At 42.3% G+C, this 20,585-nt stretch overlaps 1 protein-coding gene across 1 annotated transcript in view; it reads right to left on the bottom strand.

Moving 5' to 3' along the window:
- The window catches only part of LOC308300840 (5'-deoxynucleotidase HDDC2-like), a gene marked incomplete at its 3' end in the record, with an annotated part of 33,136 nt that extends 20,304 nt beyond the window's left edge, over positions 1-12,832 (bottom strand). Inside the window, exons 1-2 of the mRNA XM_080744737.1 lie at positions 12,756-12,832; positions 11,548-11,669 (exon numbers count right to left, since the gene is read on the bottom strand). Coding sequence (XP_080600863.1) covers positions 11,548-11,669; positions 12,756-12,800 — 167 coding nt within the window. The 5' untranslated portion in view covers positions 12,801-12,832. The remainder of the gene's footprint in view (positions 1-11,547; positions 11,670-12,755) is intronic.
- Positions 12,833-20,585: the final 7,753 nt, after the last annotated feature.

The following is a 20,585-nucleotide window of genomic DNA, read 5'->3' as shown; positions in this document are numbered from 1 at the left end:
CTCGCGCCATATGTCAAATCGACCGGCTTACGCGGGAATCGTGTGCTAGTAAGTTGCTAAGAGAAAGGTTCTATAGTTTAATTGATATTAATTTATTAGTGCATTAATTTCTCCCCATTGACTTATAATGGGAATGGCAAAAACTCACATTCAATTAATTTTCTCTCGCAAACCATAGGGCCTACAGTTTCAACACTTGGAGAGGAGGTTCATAATGATTTCAAGGATTAAATAAAAAATAATAGTGTCATTTGGCCTCATGGTGGCGCTATAACAGCCCACTTTACGTTTTGGCCTGTAACTGTTGAACCGTAGGTCGGAAAATTAAAATTATTTTTTCCCTGGATTCCTTGGGTCAAGACGCATCTCCCGATATAGGCCACGCCCATTTGCGCCAGGATAGATTTTCCGCCATCTTGAATTTTCTCCAAAACACACTTTTTGTTCCTTTTCCAACATATTTTCTTCAAATTGCACAAAAAACGGTACACATGATCTATGAACCCATGCAATGAACATACTCAAGGGATATTGCGATAGTCCATTACGTTCGTTCGTAACGCGCTTCCAAAGTTAGCGGGAGGGGCCCGTTTTGCAAACAATAGCCATAAATCACAAACAAAAGGTCCAGTCAACACTGAATTTCAACCACAGGTCGGGGGTGGCATACTCAACGATCCCCAAAAGCATTTCCAATTGGCCACATGGTGGCGCTATAACGGACCACTTGCCTCGTAACTGTTGAACCATAGGTCGGAGAATTAAAATTCTTTTTTCCCTGGATTCCTTGGGTCACGACGCATCTCTCCGTATAGGACACGCCAATTTGCACATTGGAAGATTTTTCACCATTTCGAATTTTCTCCAAAACACACTTTTTGCATTTTTTCCTACATATTTTCTTCAAATGTCTTAAAAACCGGTACACATGATCTATGAAGCCATGCGATAAACATAGTCAAAGGATATGTCGATAGTCCGTACCGTTCGTTCGTAACGCGCTTCCAAAGTTAGCGGGAGGGGCACGTTTCGCAAACGATAGCCATAAATCACAAACAATAGGTCGAGTCGACACTGAATTTCAACCACAGGTCGGGGGTGGCATACTCAACGGATCCCCAAAAGCATTTCCACTTCGACCCCTAGGGGGCGTCACAAACGCGCGAAACGTAACCGTTTCATGCCAGAACGCGTTTTTCGCGGGGACCGACCCTCTCACGACGAAACGCAGACGACTCGGCAGACGGTCTCACAGTCCAAACCGCCGCACAAGGTCGCGCATTTAGCGAGCTGCAGGCACACTTGTCAAAATTGACTCTGTCAATTCTAGTTTATTTCTATACTATACTATACTATACATATCAAGATTCTCCTCAAAACTTCGGTTCCTTTCTACTCCTACATACTTAGTGAGAAAATGAAAATAAACACATCAATGTGTTCAGCTTACAGTGGCGACGTGTGCTATTACTTTATACAGCAATTGGCCAAATGGTGGCGCTGTAGGAAGCCTTCGAAAGTGCGAACTTTGAACAGATATAGCTCATGCTGTCTTTGAGGTACAGCCATGAAACCGGTATACACGTATGCGTCTCCTCATGCCGAAAAACTTTTACGCTCTGACTTTTGACCTTTGACCTTTAGATCCCCCAGAATTTTGAATTATATGAAAAACAGTAAAAATCTATCTCCTCCTGGGTTTTTTTCGTTACGCGCACAAAACTTTTTTCATGTGAACTTTGGACCAAAACGGTCAGACTGTCTGGTCGGATTTCTTTTAAAGTGAAATGTAATTTTTTAATAATTCAATCAATATTGCGGTTTTATGCAAATTATTATTCGGCCTCTAAATCATACACGCAAAGTTACACGTTCACGGCATTTGGCAAAGATGTAGAGGGTTAGTCAAAGTATCACTGAAACCAATTTTATTCCAATCGGCCAAATGGTGGCGCTGTAGGAAGCCTTCGAAAGTGCGAACTTTGAACAGGTATAGATCATGCTCTGTTTTAAGTACAGCCATGAAACCTGTATACACGTATGCGTCTCCTCATGCCGAACAACTTTTACCCTCTAACTTTTGACCTCTGACCTTTAGGTCTCCCACAATTCGGAATTATATGAAAAACAGTAAAAATCTATCTCCTCCTGGGATTTTCGCGTCAAGTGCACAAAACTTTTTTCACATGAACTTTGGACCAATACGGTCAAACTGTCTGGTCGGATTTCTTTTAAAGTGAAATATAATTTTTTAATAATTCAATCAATATTGCGGTTTTATGCAAATTATTCTTCGGCCTCTAAATCATACATGCAAATTTACACGTTCATGGCATTTGGCAAAGATGTGGAGGGTTAGTCAAAGTATCACTGAAACCAATTTTATTCCAATCGGCCAAAGGGGGGCGCTATACGAAGCGTTTGAAAATTCAAACTTCAAACGGGCATAAGTCATGACTCGTTTCGTTTGAAGACATGCAACTTGTTACACGCGTGCTTTGACTCAAGCGGAACACATCTGTGTCATTGTTAAGTAAGCTCCACCCTTCGATTTTCCGCCATTTTGAGCAGTTTGTAAAACGCGTAAACCCGCTTTTATTCTGGAATTTTCGCTCCACGTGCACAAAACTTTTTTTACGTGAACTTTGGACCGATATCTAAAGATCTGTCAGATCGGATTTCTTTAAAATTGAAACATGCTTTTTAAAATAAATTCAATGAATATTGCAGTTTTATGCAAATTATTCTTCTGCCTCTAAATCATACATGCAAAGTAACATGTTCATGGCATTTGGCAAAGATGTAGAGTGTTAGTCCAAATATCACTAAAACCAATCTTACCCCAATTGGCCAAATATATCTTTTCATCTATATCATTTTGAGCAGTTTGTGAAACGCTTAAACCTGTTAGGATTTTTTTTTTTGCAATTTGCATGAAACATTCTACACACAATCTAAGGACCTTTATCTAATATGCCTATGAAGTGCACACACACACAAAAAATTATAATAATGAATATAGCTGCAAGCAGCGATAAAGTGGCCAAAGCCAAAAACACCTCAAATCATGAACACAGCCTGCAATGTGCGTGAAATCTTGCAAGCACATTCCCAATAGGTCAAGGAACAGATACCACCCTTCTTACATTGGCCTGTTATAGCGCCACCAGCGGGTCAACTTTTGCACAACACACAGTCCATCCCTGATGGTCGAGTGGCTAGGATTCGGCGCTCAGAGTGGCCACTCTGTCCGGAGTCTGGCTACTCTGTGGCGAGTGGCCACTCCGGACAAAGTGACCACTCTGTGCTCTTGGTGGTGGGCGTGGCACGAGGACCTGCAGGAAGAGACATTATTATCATATTATAATGTTGATAAGTTGCATAGTTGAATACAAGTTGGGATTGGACCGGAAAAATACAATTAGTCATTGCGGTACACTACACCGTTAAGATACCCATGTACCTGACTTAACTACTGGTATACAATATACACTAACACTAAGATACCCATGTACCTGTCAAACTACTGGTCTACAAGATACACTACACCACTAAGATACCCATGTACCTGACTTAACTACTGGTATACAATATACACCAACACCAAGATACCCATATACCTGTCAAACTACTGGTCTACAAGATACACTACACCACTAAGATACCCCCATACCTGTCAAACTACTGGTCTACAAGATACACCAGTAAGACTCCCTAATCGGGAGATAAGCGCCCGTCACGTCGCATACACAAACTTTAGAAGGCAATCGTAGCCCATCAGGGGGGAATATGGAAAATGGGACAGATCCATGTTGATGACATGACTTTAGAGATACTGTGTACCGCTTTAAGTGAGTTTAGGCCAAAATCTGTAGGAGCAATGTCCAAAAATATGTTTTGCAATAATCTCCACAACGAACACCTCGGAATCCCCAGGAGGAAGTTCTTAACGTTGCTCAGGAAAGGGAAGTTGTAAGAGCAGGAAGAAAGCCAGACTATCTTAGAAATGTTCTTTGCTAGTTACAACTTATTGTTACTTGTTTTTATAATTTTTCACCCTATACTTTAACATTACTAATATTACAGCACTACTCTCACTAAAACGTCTGAGTTTACAAAGTTTGGAATATTTTCATACAATTTTGCCTATCAGTTGATGACACCTTGGTGAACAATTTCTCTATTCACTATATGTGTTTTCAATGAGGTCTTGAGGCTCATTTACTATTCAGAAGGCAAAATTTCCATAGGCGGCGAGCTTTTTCAATCATCTTTTGTGATGTTTTACACTGCATTTGTGAATTTTCAGGGGTTAGCTGACATTTGGTGGGACAAGATTAGCCACAATCATTGTAGTATTGTGTCCACAACTGTTCCAATTTGGGCATACATTTTAGGCGATTTTTTCCCTGGACCCCCCTGGGGCTTAAGAAGAGTGAATTAGTGGCCACTTGTTTCTGCCCCACCCTCTGTGTTGTGGCTGTTGCTTCTCGTTGGACTTACCTGTTATGGCCACACACCCCTAGTCCTCCTCCTGAACCTGTTGGCCCCTCTGTGGGGCAGCCTGTAATTACATTCAAAAGGTCAGAGAAACAAAGCTAAACACATTAAAACGGACCAAGGAAACCTGTATACGGTAACCTTAGAACAGTGCACAGTTTCACACCTTTATTAAATACAAATCAGAATAGCATTAAAGCACATTAAAGTTATTAGTCAAGCTCTGTTCTGTGCAACATCAAATAAATGACATTTGTATTCACATTCCAGTGTTCAATGCCAAAAACACGACTAAATTGTTAATCACAATTATTTGTGTGTCAATTAATGTAAAATGTCATAGTGGTTGCAGCATTACCTGCGCGGCATAAAGGACCCTGTGCCCGAATCAGCTGAATGTAACTGGAATCACATGTTAACAAAATAAATAACCACGCTCCACGTGCACAAAACTTTTTTTACGTGAACTTTGGACCGATATCTAAAGATCTGTCAGATCGGATTTCTTTAAAATTGAAACATGCTTTTTTAAATAAATTCAATGAATATTGCAGTTTTATGCAAATTATTCTTCTGCCTCTAAATCATACATGCAAAGTAACATGTTCATGGCATTTGGCAAAGATGTAGAGTGTTAGTCCAAATATCACTAAAACCAATCTTACCCCAATTGGCCAAATATATCTTTTCATCTATATCATTTTGAGCAGTTTGTGAAACGCTTAAACCCGTTAGGATTTTTTTTTGCAATTTGCATGAAACATTCTACACACAATCTAAGGACCTTTATCTAATATGCCTATGAAGTGCACACAGACACAAAAAATTATAATAATGAATATAGCTGCAAGCAGCGATAAAGTGGCCAAAGCCCAAAACACCTCAAATCATGAACACAGCCTGCAATGTGCGTGAAATCTTGCAAGCACATTCCCAATAGGTCAAGGAACAGATACCACCCTTCTTACATTGGCCTGTTATAGCGCCACCAGCGGGTCAACTTTTGCACAACACATTTTTGGAACAAAATGGACCAATCTTTGACGTCAGTAATGTCAAAGAGAGCACTGCCTGCGATCTTGACATTTTGTACTTTTATAGCCATTGTTTTCTGGCTTGAAGCGAGCCCACAATTGTTTCGAAGGAACAATATTTTTCTAGTTATTATTACTATTTTAACCATTTAGGCCTAGAATTATTGAATGCTTTAACTATTGAAACCACCACATGGTCCATCCCTTGTCGTGGGGTGGTGGCTTGAGTGTCTCCGTGACCCTGAGAGCTATGCCAGGTAGGGCCACCCATGCTGGACAGGTCAAAGGGTAGAGGCGAGACAAATTGGACCAACCTCGCCCGGAGTTTAAATGGGTTGGCGTAGGGCCAACAACCCTGCCCATAAAAGAAATAAGTTACAGAAGCATCAACGACAAATCGAAACCAACACGGCCTGGGAGAGGAAGGGCTTCCACACAGGAGGTTTATGACGCCATGTGATGAAAGCCGAAAGGAAGTTGCAAGGCCGACTCCCCTTCTAACCCCCAGGAAAACCACCAACATTGCCACATGGAACGTCAGGACCATGTATGAAATGGGGAAGACAGTACAGGTAGCACAGGAGATGAGAAATTACAACATCTCTCTCCTGGGGCTGTGTGAGACGAGATGGCTGCAGACAGGGCAGCTGAGACTGACATCAGGAGAGATGGTGCTGTACTCCGGGCACACAGAGGAAGGTGCCCCACACACAGAAGGGGTGGCCTTGATGCTGGCGCCGGAGGCACAACGCGCTCTCATCGGCTGGGAACCGGTGAACCCAAGAATTATCACCGCCAAGTTTGCCACCAAGAAGGACAACATCAAACTGAACATCATCCAATTTTACGCTCCAACAAATGATGCTGAAGAAGAAAAGAAAGACGATTTCTACGAACAACTGCAGTATGTGCTGGACAGACAGAGAGCAAAGGACATCACTATTTTAATGGGTGACTTCAATGCTAAGATCGGAGCTGACAACACAGGCTATGAAAACATCATGGGCGGACATGGATTGGGGCAGATGAACGAAAACGGTGAAAGGTTTGCGGACCTGTGCTCCTTCAACCAACTTGTGATCGGAGGCAGCACATTTCCCCACAAAAGGATTCACAAGGCCACATGGATATCTCCAGATCACATCACGGAGAACCAAATAGACCACATGTGTATCAGCCAGAAGTTCAGGAGGTCATGGCAAGATGTGAGAGTCAAGAGAGGAGCAGACGTGGCATCAGACCATCACCTCCTACTAACAGCAGTGAAACTACGTATGAAGAAACACTCCACGTCCACCAGCGGAAGATCAAAGTATGATGTCGGACTGCTCAGGAATAAAGAGGTACAGAGCAAATTCCAGATCAGCCTTACCAACAGATTCCAGGCACTACAGGAGCAGGATGAAGACACGGACGCAGACGTAGAGACACGATGGCAGCACACAAAGAAGGTGTGGAAAGATACCTGTGAAGAAATACTGGGGAAGAAGAAGGCAAACCACAAGGAATGGGTCTCCACTGAAACACACCAGAAATTTAAAGAAAGGAAGGAGAAGAAAGAGCAACTGAACACAAGTAAAACGAGGGCAGCTAAAGCAAGGGCACAGAACAAGTACACACAAGTCAATAAAGAGGTGAGGAAGAGCATTAGGAAGGACAAAAGGGATCATATAGACAACCTGGCCAAGCAAGCAGAAATAGCAGCAGGTAAAGGCAACTTAAAAGACCTCTATATGATAACTAAGAAACTAGCAGGCAAGTTCCAGCAGACCGATAAGCCAGTAAAGGACAAAAACGGAAACCTACTCACAACAACTGAGGACCAGCGGAGAAGATGGGCGGAACACTTTAAAGAGCTACTGAACCAACCTGCACCAGCGGAGCCACCAGACATACCACCAGCAGAGACAGTACTACCAATAAACTGTCTCAAGCCCAGCAAAGCAGAGATCAAAAAAGCGATCACTTCCATGAAGGATGGCAAAGCTGTAGGTCCGGATTCCATACCGGCAGAAGCTATTAAGGCGGACATGAAGACGGCAGTCAACATGCTACATAGCCTCTTCACTAGGATCTGGGAGGAAGAGAACATACCAGAAGAGTGGAGAGAGGGAATCCTCATCAAGCTCCCCAAAAAAGGTGACCTTACCAACTGTAACAACTACAGAGGAATTATGCTTCTCTCTGTACCTGGTAAAGTTCTCAACCGAATCCTACTGGACAGGATGAGTTCAGCAGTGGACCCTATCCTTCGAGACCAACAGGCTGGATTCCGTAGTAATAGATCCTGTACAGACCAGATCGGCACTCTGCGCATCATTGTAGAACAATCAATAGAATGGAACTCTCCACTATTCGTAAATTTCATAGATTACGAAAAAGCATTTGATAGTGTAGACAGAGAGACACTGTGGAAGCTGCTGCGGCATTACGGCATACCGGAGAAGATCATCACCCTCATTCAGAAAACCTACCAAGGAATGTCATGCAAGGTGCTACATGCAGGCCAAATGTCCGACAGTTTTGAGGTCAAGACCGGAGTCCGGCAGGGATGCCTCCTATCGCCCTTCATGTTCCTGCTCGTCATTGACTGGATCATGAAGACCACTACAACAGGAACAAGAAATGGTATACAGTGGACCATGTGGACACAACTAGATGACCTCGATTTTGCCGATGACCTGGCCCTCTTGTCACACAATCACAAGCAGATGCAGGACAAGACAACTAAGCTGGCAACTACATCACTGGGGATAGGTTTAAGAATAAACAAGAAGAAGACCAACATAATGAAAATTAACGCCCCAACCAATAACCCAGTAATGGTAGGCGATGAACCAATACAGGAAGTTGACTCTTTCACCTATCTCGGCAGTATTTTAAGCAACCAGGGCGGCACAGACAGCGACGTCACAGCCAGAGTAGGGAAAGCTAGAGCAGCCTTCATTATCCTGAGAAACATTTGGTCCTCAAAAGAGATATCCATGACAACAAAAGTGCGGATCTTCAATTCCAACGTCAAATCCATCCTTCTCTACGGTTCAGAGACGTGGAGGATGACAAAAAAGACATTGCAAAAGATACAGACGTTCATAAACAGCTGTCTGAAGCGCATTTTCAAGATCTGGTGGCCAAACAAAATCAGGAATGAGGAACTCTGGAGGAAAGGGAAACAGGAGTCAGTGGAGAAACAGATCCTGAGAAGAAAGTGGGGATGGATCGGTCACACCCTGAGGAAACCAGCAACTAGTACCACACGCCAGGCCCTGACCTGGAACCCCCAGGGGAAGAGGAAGAGAGGGCGGCCTAAGAACACCTGGAGACGAGACACTGAGGCAGAGCTCAAGAGACAGGGAACCAGCTGGGGAGAGGCAGAAAGGACAGCCCAAAGCCGTGCTGGATGGAGAAGAGTCGTCGATGGCCTATGCTCCACTGGGAGCGATGGGCCTAAGTAAAGTAAGTAAGTTAACTATTGAAAAATAGCAGATCTACAAGCTCACAGCGAGCTTGTAGAAATGCTATTTTTGAAAAATCTTGGAAATGTGTGCACATTTTTCAATATATATTTTTCAAAGCAAACTTTTGCAACTCAAATCTCTGCTTCTGGGGGGTCCCTGGAACAACATATTTGAAATGGACTGCCATTATCCCCTGGGTCACACAGATCCTCTGCTCCATCGTATTCTAACCCCTATTCACTTTTTCAACATCACATTGTAAGAACTGTGTTAATAATAATAATCTGGCCATGCTGTCAGTGTCAGGTATGTGTCAGTTATGATACACATTTTAAATTAGGCTTTTCTCTTACACTATTTAAATCGTGTTGAGAAAAAAAGAAATGCTGCTATTTGTTCCAAAGCGACTGCAAAAGATTGCTGCTATTTGTTAAAACAAGCTTTATACCCTGTATATATAACATAGCTCCAGAGATGGGAAGTAACGAAGTACAAATACTTCGTTACTGTAACGAAGTACATTTTTCAGTACTTTGTACTTTACTGAGTAATTATTTTTCTGGGTACTTTTTACTTTTATCCGTTACATTTTAACACAAGTATCTGTACTTTTACTCCGCTACATTTTCAAAACAGGCTCGCTACTTTGGTTTTGTGTTAATGTTGCGCCGATGCGTGGCAGATCAAACAAAATGATTACAGCGCTTGATCATCATTCATAGAGGCTGCGGTGACGCTCTGCTGCTGCCTGGCCAGAGTGAGAGTCATTGTGTCAAGTCGGAAAGCACCGGTCTATTTACTTCCTGCAACTAGACTACCAAATAAAACTAATCATATAGCCTACATAACATAATAGCCTAATACCCTATGCTCTTATTTTGAAATCCACGATTTTCATAGGAAGAGGAAGAAAGGTGGTTTAATTCTACCATCATGCTGTAAACCATTCATCTCAATTAATTCACGTGGATTATAACTAACTATGGATTATAAACACAAGACTTTGGCCATATGCTGCTCCTGTAATGCACACGCGTTGGAAATGCGTTCTTTTTTAACCTCCGAAGCTTAGGTGAGTCAGTGCAATTGCTTTTTATCTCATGCTGGATAAAGTTCTGTATGGAAAAAGTGAAACGTTCTGCAGACTCTGCACAACTGTAGCTTCGGTCATCTTTGCCTCGCAAAAGCCTTTAGCGTGTGTGTGTGTGTGTGTGTGTGTGAGAGAGAGCGCGCGCGTGTGCGTGCCCTCATGCATGCATTTGTTTGAATTGATTGATTGAATACTTGATTAGCAGTTCGCATAGCAAACGCACTCCTGTATGATTATCATCCATACAGTCTGTATGGCTTGTTTACATTGGGGTCCTCTGACAGACATGCAAAACATCTTAAAGTATAACAGTCAGAAATCTGTCTGTCTGTGGATGTGAGATGTATTATAATTATAATTGAACAATGAAAACGACATTCTTATTAGGAAACCTTATCTGTATTTTAACATCAGTCATAATGGTGTAGGCCTACTTGGTGGTCAATTGGCACTTTAAAAAATGGGTTACAAAATCGTGGGATATACATATATTTTTTATAATAATAATGATTGTTCTTGGAGAGTCAAATATTATCTATAACTGGTATTCAGTCTAAAAAAACACTGCTGCATTTAGATTTCACATCATAGTAGGAAACCAATTCTGGGCCAGTTTTAAGACGTATGTTTGGTGGGGATCTTTTAATTTTAATATCCTTAAAATTCTAGAAATATACGGTAAAAATACTTTTACTTTTACTTTAAAAGTACTTTTCAAAGCACGTACTTTTTACTTTTTACTTGAGTAATTATTTGGAATGAGTACTTTTACTTTTACCAAAGTCGTTTTTTTCACAAGTACTTTTACTTTTACTTAAGTACAGAACGTGAGTACTTTTCCCATCTCTGCATAGCTCTGTTTACACAATGCCAGCTTAGCCTGTACCAACTGTATATACGTTCCCCATGTTCAACTGTTTTTACTTTATTTTTACACTTGCTTTGGCTATGTAAACGTATGTTTTTCTCTTGCTCCATTGAATTGAATTGATATTGAGTTATATTTGCTAATGTCTGCGTGTTTAGGGAGAGTTTTTTATTAAAAGGTAGGGTAGGGCCTAAGTGATTTCATTTAATTCAAATAATAACAAAATGGGTCTATGTTCTGATAGTACTAGTTACTATAGAGTATTTAGTCCATATTTGGACTTCAGCCTTATCTTCTCCTGTGAGGAGAATAAAGCAGTTTCAAAAACTGTTGGGTGACAAGTTTTAGATAGACTTCGATGATCTATTATTTATTTCATATTAAGTTGTATTATCATCAGACTTAAAAGACATTTTTACAACAAGGGTTCACATTTTATTGTGCTGTCAAACGATGAAACTATATGGAATCCATGAAAAGGTTGTGGGGGTCCCTGCTTCATCTCTCTCTCAACTAAGGGGTCCTTAGCCTGAAAACATTGAAGACCCCTGATCTAAAATATGAACCCTTGTTGTAAGAGTGAGCCAGCATCCTTGCCTGTCCTTGTCCACTGTGGGGTCAGTGATGGTGAGAGCCATCAGAGCCATTCTGTACATGTGATCTGAGACACTCTCTGGTTCCTTCACCTTCCTGTACACCCAGCCTGTCCGCGGGACCCTCTGTGATGGAGAGAGAGAGAGAGAGAGAGAGACGCACGCACGCACGCTCGCACACACACACACACACACACACACACACACACACACACACACTTCAATTCAAAAGAGCGTTCTGTCTGTCATTCAATATGAGTTATATGAGTTTAAAAAAGGATCTCAATTGAAACACGCCTCTGCTTTCCTGAGCTTATCCTTTTAATTGACCTTGTACCATGAAACTGTACCTTTTCCTATGCAAACTTCTAATACATACTTCAATCAATCAATCAATCAATCAAAATTGGCATGAGAAAAGATACGTTTTCATTGCCAAAGCAAGTGTCAAAATATAATAAAAACTGTTGAAAAAGGGGAACATAATACAGTTGGAGTGGGTATAGCATTGTGCAAACAGAGCTATATGTCACATTTTCCCTTATGTTAATGTTGTATATGGTGACTGACTACTAAGCTTTTTGGAACAAATAGCAGCAATCATTTGCAGTGGCTTTGGGACAGAAAAGCAGATTTTCTTTCTCAAAACAATTTGGCGCGCACGCACGCACGCACGCACGCGCGCACACACACACACACACACACACACACACACACACACACATTGAAATACAGACCGAAAGACTTTACACTTTTTGGCCAGAAAAGGAAATATTTCACCTGAAAATGTACCTACTCCACAGCACCCTCTACAGGTCTTGTCAATAGAAATGTCCATTGACCAGATTCACCCTCCGGTGAAATATTTTCTTTTCTGGCCAAAAAGTGTATTTTAGACTTGAGGTAGGGGGCTCAGAGTGTTGCCACTAAGGAAAGTAGGCTTTCAACTCCCCAAAGCCGTCTTTCTTTTGGTGAGAAGCGAAACTGTATTTGTTATTTTTTGGACCAGACGACCAGAGAACTCATTATCTAACGCCATGGACCAGAGCTAGATCCATGACCGTCATGTATTCCGGGCTAGAATCTAGATCCATTCCAAGCCACTCTCTATCTGCACTTGGTCTGACCGAGTTAACATGAAGTATATTCTATCAATAAGTTACTTATGTATGAGTCCAACTGAGTGTTGAGTGTTATGCTGAAGAGTCTTACTTTGAGCTGTCCAATGAGTTTCATAAACTGCAGCATGTTGTTCATGCTGCTTGTGTTGTTGCTGCTGTCGCTGGGCGCCGCCATTACTACTACGTCATGACGTCCATACGCAGCAGCAGACGCTGATTACGTCAATGCGGGGGCGGGGCCTCATAGTAAACAGAGGGAGGTTTGTTTCCCAGAAGTTCACCCTTCTTATTATAACTCCCTAAGAGTTCACCACAGTCCACAACTCTAGAGTTACACTGGAATTCCATTCTAATTCCATTCCATTCTAAACCAGTGGTTCTCAACCTGTGGGCCGGGACCCCCAGGGGGGGTCCTCAAAACAAATTATGTTTTGGTGAGGTCCCCACATGATTAACTAATTATGTTTTGGTGAGGTCCCCACATGATTAACTTATTAATGTGCAACAAACCAATAGGTTATAAAATGTAAGTGTATCTGAGGTATTTGCACATTTCTAAAGGGACAATTTAAGGGATTTTTTAATAGCTCTAAAATGGCAAATTAAACATTGGCCAAATTGTCAAATATTAGAGGCAGAAATTGTGAACAGCGTTGCGACTTGCGAGGCGTTGTGAGCTTTTGTAGATCGGCTATTTTCACAACAGAACCGTGTTTATACAAAATGTAATAGAGGCCTACCTGAGAACCACTCTTCTAAATCCCATTTAGGCTACTTTTTCAACATCACGTGACGACGGTGATGTCATGGTAGAAAGAAAGAAAGAAATAGTCCGGCGAAGCTGTCACTTTTGGGGAAAAAAAATCAATTCATGGTGGTTTTGCGGTGGTTTCACTATTTCCGGCTACCCCGGGTACCCCCCGGATTTTTCCGGCTACCCCGGGTAGCCGGAAATAGTTTACCACAGTAGTAAATCACTCACTGTTCCAGTTGAAACACGTCATGCTCTGGTGAAACATTACTCCTTAGATGTCACAACATTAAGTCATCAGTGTGTTAATATTTAGTTTCAAAGTGTACTTTGCTAGCCAAACCCCACAACCAATTCTAGGCAACACAGCAGGGGGCGGGGACTTTTTTTCTTATTTCCACATAACAACTCCAAGGTATATTGACATAGTTCAATGTTTAAAATGGGTGGTTCTCCCATTTAATTAAGGCTTGCGGGTGACAGGCCTCGCTGAATGGAGTTAATCAGATGAGAAGGCTGGGAGTGGGAGGAACGAGGTTACATTAATCTGAGTTTACCAGATGTTCAGTGGCCTTGTGCTTAGAGTGTCCGCCCTGAGACTGGGAGGTTGGAGTTCAAATCCCAGTTGGGTCAGTCATACCAAAGACTCTGAAAAAATGGGACCAAGTGCCTCCCTGCTTGGCACTCAGCAGCATCAAGGGTTTGGGGTTAAGTCCCTGTGACATAATAGCGTCATGTCCTCACACTGGAACTGGAGTAACTGGAACAGTGTGTTCCTGAGAATTTAAAGGGAAAGGACATTACATTTCCCTGTCGTGTAAGCCCTTGATTTGGAAGTATACTCTATTAAAGTATATGAATTTGTACTTATATACAGTACCTTTTAAAATTAATTAAATTCATCCCATTTAAACACATGATTGTTTTGTTACACCTAGATGCGTCATGCGTACAATAGGCTACGCCTATAATCCTCTATATAAGCCTGCTATACGATACGCGATATTATTGCTTAGGGCCCATTCCCACTGGGCCAGATAACAGATATCTGGAGATATTTCTCCAGATATTTCTCCATGCAAAGTGGATGGTAGATACAGATAAAAAAATTTTTGCCACAGATAAAAGTATCTGTGGCAAATATCTGTGGTAGGTATTTTTTTTATCTGTATCTACCATCCACTTTGAATGGAAAAATATCTGGAGAAATATTTCCAGATATCTGTTATCTGGCCCAGTGGGAATGGGCCTTTAGCCTGATAAAAAAAACCTCATGATAATCGTATCGTATTGTGATATCATCCTCTGTCATGCACTTCAAAAAGGCTTTTGATTCTATCCACAGAAGCAAGATGATGAAGATCCTTGAGGCCTACAATGTCCCTCCCAACATTCTCCGGGCTATCGAGACCATGTACGCAAAAACAAGGGCCAAAGTGGTGACCCCAGATGGCAGCAGTGAGGTGTTTGACATCCGAGCTGGGGTAATGCAAGGAGACACCCTAGCCCCCTACCTCTTCATCATAGTTCTAGATTATGCGCTCAGGAAAGCCATAGGGGGACGGGAACAAGAGCTTGGCTTCACGCTAACACCAAGGAGGTCAAGACGGCATCCCGCAGTAGTTCTGACAGACCTGGACTATGCGGACGACATCAGCCTGCTCTCCGACAGCATGGAACAAGCACAAGAACTCCTGAACAGGGTGGAGATAGAGTGTGCCAAAGTTGGTCTCAGGCTAAACGCTAAGAAAACTGAGGTTATCACCTATAACCTACCTGATCACTCACCTCTGACAACAACAGAAGGAGCTGTGTTGAAGGAAGTCAAGGACTTCAAGTACCTGGGCGCATGGGTCGACTCAACTGAGAAAGACCTTAAAGTAAGGAAGGCACTCGCTTGGAGGGCCCTGAACGGCATGAACAGTGTATGGAACTCTAACCTCCCCTGCCAAATCAAACTTAGCTTCTTCTTTGCAACGGTGGAGTCTGTTCTCCTCTATGGCAGTGAATGCTGGACCCTGAAGCCAACCCTGCAGAAGTCTCTAGACGGGTGCTACACTAGAATGTTGCGTGCAGTACTCAACATCAACAGGAGTGCACATGTTACAAACGAGAGCCTGTATGAGGGAATACCAAAGGTAAGCGAGAAAATTGCCACCAGAAGAATGAGACTAGCAGGACACTGCCAAAGACACCAGGAGCTTCCAGCCAGCAAATTGGTACTGTGGGAGCCAACACACGGGCACCGGCCGCGAGGACGTCCCACAAAAACATACGTGGACATACTCAAGGAAGACGTAGGGACACAGAACACCAATGAGCTGGCCAGATGTATGGAGAACCGAGATGACTGGAAACAACGATGGAGGGCTCGTCTGAGGACGACCTAGATAGATGCACTGGGATCAATTCACCTTTTATTTGCTGAACCCTCTATACTTGGTAAAAGGTACTTATAATATACTTACTTGATAGTCTTTTTTCACTCTCTGTCTTTGCCAAAAAAATATTTTTTGATTATCGCGATAATATCGTAAATTACAATTTATTTTGTCACAATAATCGTGATATGAAATGTTCATAATCGTCCCATCCCTAGTTCCCAGCCTGTATCCACCTGATTTCCATCCCCCCCACGTCTCTCTCTCTCTCTCTCTCTCTCTCTCTCTCTCTCTCTCTCTCTCTCTCTCTCTCTCTTGTGTAGTCACATAGTCTGCATGTGATCAGAGGAGTGTTCTCCTTGGCTTAATTTGCACATTGTGACACATGCTGATGCTAGGGTTATATTTGGTTTATGTAAAATCAAAGTTCCTTTCTTGCATCCAAAGATTTGATGCCCCCCTGTAGTAACGCTGAGGACCCCCTGTTGAAGACCCCTGTAGTAACTCTGTCTGTTGAGTTGAAGACCCTTCGGGCTAAAGGACAATACAACCTCTTTATCTCCCACAAAGCTATGAGACAAAAGCTGCTCTTAATGCTAAGCATTATGTTGCTTAGCATTTGAAGCATTTGAATGCTTAGTTATTCAACTTATTTATGTATGGGTAGTTGCGTACCAAATCTTTAGGTGAAAGATAACCAATACATTGATACATTGACCAATTGAACCCTATCCCTATCTTCAGCATTAGTGTCACAATGCAAATGAAGGAGAAGGCATTGATTGGATCAAGACAGGCCTTCTGGCCAAGCTTTGTAGTTGCTCCATGCTGGAGCGTGTCGATATTTCGACATAATATTTGTTCGACATTCCATTTGTTAGACGCGGAGACCTGTGCTCGGAAGAGCACTTCTTCCGGTTCTAAATTCTTCACAGTTATGCATGATTTTTCAAAACGTCTCAGCTTGTAGACCTGCTGTTTTCCAATTAACTAAATATCAAATATGTTTAAATTGTTCCTCGTTTTGCCGGGGACCCCCTTGGAACTTTGAGAAGCAGTGCTCTTTGGAACATGGCTAACTCCACCTCCCCTAAAAGTGTGCCACGCTCCGTCTCCACGCCTACATCCAATGAGAAACAGGAATACTATATCTGTCACACCCCCCCTTGAGCGAACCAATCAATTCAATTCAATTCAAAGGAGCAATCAATGTTAGGGTCTGAACATCTAAATAATAGATACAAGGTGTTGTGCTTGTTGTTGTCTTCAGAATCACTGCTTCACCATGAAGGCTGCTTTGCTACTCTGCCTCTTCTGTCTGGCCGAGGCTGATGACCTCTACTGGACGGTCCAAGCGCTGGCGGAGAGGGTGAGCCAGCTGGAAGGACTGAAGATCACCTTTGGAGGAGAACATAAAGGTTAGTGGAGTCTTGTTTCAATTACTTTTTGTGAACTTGGTGAAGTGGAGGATGAAACCCACTTTTTATTGTACTGCCCTTTTTATCATGACTTAAGAAAAACACTCTTTGATAAAGTACATGTAGGTATGTCCCTGGACAGTGATTTAGTTAAATATTTATTTGATAACCATACATTTGCAATCTCCAATTTCATACATAAAGCCTGGAATAGAAGAAGACATGCAACTTACACATAGACAGTGGCACTGTGATTGATCATACCAACATATCACTCAAGTCTGTTTTTTGTTCATTCTGTCTTTGTGCCTCTCTCTCTCTCTGTAAATGTCATGAAAATTGTGTCTGAATAATCCCATAAGGGATGGGCTGCGAAAGGCAGCCAGACATGAAAATAAAACCATTCATTCATTCATTGAGCGGTGGAAGAGCTCCTAATTTTGTGCTATGTATTTCTCTACGTATGAGTATACTGATACGCTGCAATACCACTGTGTGAGAGCCAAGAGTCCAAGGAAGGGCAATCTCTCGAGACAGAGTCAATGATGGCTGTATCAAAGGAAGAGAGATAGACCGAGTGGGCGTCGCCCTTTCTTTAATGATGGGTTCCCAGATTGAAGGAAGGGTGACTCAACCAGTGTTCACACCAAACAAAAACACAGTAAAAGCGCATAGAAACACATTCTGTGGGCCTCCAGTCCGTCTCGGCTGTTGTTGATTGACAGTCACTCCGGTCATTCCCCACAGCCATACCTACACGGCGTACACGCAGAGCCGCGCTGCATTCATTGGCTTCAAGAGCTCACGCACGCACAAGATTTGAATAATGTTGGCTGAGATGAACTTCATTCAAATTAGATCTGTCCTTGTCAGTGTGCTTTCAGCGCGAATGTAAGCCATTTACAATGAGAGGGAGTGGGTTGTTGGCTGATTTACCACTGTTTCAGGGTTGTGGCACGGGGCGAAGCCGAGTGCCAAACAACCCTCGAATGGTAAATTGCTTTTCTACCACTTCTACCATATAAATGAAAGAAAACGCAGTTGTAACTTGCAAGGTTATTTAGTTACAATCAACTGCAACACAACAGTGGGCGGGGTCCATGAGCCAACTCAAGGTTGTTGACTGATTTACCACTGTTTTAAGCCAATCAGAATCCAGTATCTGAACATGTGACCACAAAAAGTGGTAGAATTTGCCGTAACGGGTTGGACAGGTGGGACTAGTGTACGCTTTGAGGATCTTGTATCCCTTCACCCTGACTTAAAATGAAGACTTCAAGAAGTTGTAAACGTACAACATGAAATGTGTCTCAAATGTTTCATCATTTCACATTCAGTTTTCTCTGTGATTTTCAGATATGCTTTCCAGACTGTCTGCGGGTGAATCCAAGATAGAAGAGCTCCAGAAGCTAGTGGAAGAACTGCAGGAAGACAAAGCCGGTATTGAGAATATTTAGCAAAACAAAAAAAGTCTGATGTGATGCTGTCAACAATGATATTCCTCAGATACACATAGAAACTATCTATCTGTCTCATCTGCACATGTCCACACATGTTACTTCTACAGTTTGTTACTTCTACAGTATGCTACTTCTCCAATGTTCAGGCATCTTCTCGTCGTCCACAATTTTGTCTAAAAAATTGCTGATCTACATGCTCACAATGTCTCGCAAAGAATAGCTGATCTACATGCTCACAACACCTCACAAAGAATAGCAGATCTACATGCTCGTTGTAAGCATGTAGATCCGCTAATTTCACAACAGAACCATGTTACACAAAATGTAATGCCTCAACTCTTAGTGCTCTTAGGGTGGGGGCTCCCCAGTTACAAATATGATTATTTTGGGGGTCACGGCCTGAAAAGGTTGAAAACCACTGATTTAGAACACAATGATGTCCAGTGGATGCAGGCAGGAGAATGTTGAACTGAATTTGATGTTAATTACCTATGTGAGTCTTTATGAATGATGTATCCTGTATTGATTTCAGCCTGTCGTGCTCAGCTGTCCACCGTACAGGCCCAAGTGGCCACCGTACAGACCCAAGTGGCCACCATACGGACGCAAGTGGCCACCGCAAAGACCCAAGTACAGGAACTGAGGAGTAAGTACAATATATTTAACTAGTAAAACGCCTCAGGGCGACAAGCGACTTTGCCCTAAAGGGGTCGCGCCATGTCTTGGCCATCTGGCCAGTGATGTATATTGGACCAGTTACCCATATATGGAGATCCATGTACCGTATATGGAGATATGCTGTGAGAGACTTGAGTGTTTATCATAATTAATTATGTTATATTAAACAGTTGTTTTATGTTCCTGTGTTGACAGACAAACCACAGGTGGCCTTCTCTGTTGGTTTGGGTCTTCAATATGAATCAGTTGGACCATTTAGTTATGCCACCACTGTGGTCTATAAGAAAGTCTTCACCAACATCGGCAACGCATACACTCCATCTACAGGTAGGTGGTGATTTTAACATTATCTTCATATAATTGGTCTTCACTAATGAACAGTACTACTAGGGTCGATTCATACTTTAATAAGGAGCCGAGGTTATTTCGGTTCGGCTCTGTCTAAACTATGATATGGCGCCATGCGGAGCCGAATTAATGACATTACCCCGGCGCGAACCGAAATAGATTAGGCTCTAAAAGTGGAGTATGTAACGACTCTTTGTAGTACACTACTGAAAATAGCAGTTCTTTTTTACTTTCTATATTTCTTAAAATGTTTGAATTATTTCAAAATGTAAGAAATGTATTAATAACAATATAAAAAAAACTAAAAAGATGAAATGTGGAGATAAAATGTTTCTGGATTTTATTTATTATTATTAAATGAATACAGTCATGTAAGTAAATCTTCAACTGTGTGTTTCACATTGAAATCAGAATATTCTCACAGTTGTATACTGTATGTGTGTGTGTGTGTGTGTGGGGGGGGGGGGGGGGGTGCGTGTGCATGTGTGTGTGTGTGTGTGTGTGACAGGTATCTTCAGAGCTCCTGTTAAAGGAGTGTATCACTTCAGGTTCAACGCTGCGGTCTATGGGAAATCACCAGAGTGGGTGGACATCCAGATGTTTAAAAATGACCAGCAGCTCATGTGGAGCGCCGGGTACAACAATCCATTTCTAATGGAATGATGGTGGAGCTGGAGGAAACTGACAGGGTTTGGATGAGATTGCCTCCTAACAAAAGGCTCAATGATGACCCAAACAACCTCAACGTGTGGAGTGGTGTTCTGATCTATTCTATGTAACACTGTTACTGCTACCATTACTTTATAGAGCAGGGGTCTTCAATGTTTTCAGGCCAAGGACCCCTCAGTTGAGAGAGAGATGAAGCAGGGACCCCCACAACCTTTT

The sequence above is a fragment of the Nannobrachium achirus genome (genome assembly GCF_963921795.1).
Source record: "Nannobrachium achirus genome assembly, chromosome: 16".
NCBI lineage: Eukaryota > Metazoa > Chordata > Actinopteri > Myctophiformes > Myctophidae > Nannobrachium > Nannobrachium achirus.
This window is presented reverse-complemented; position numbering and strand designations above follow the sequence as displayed.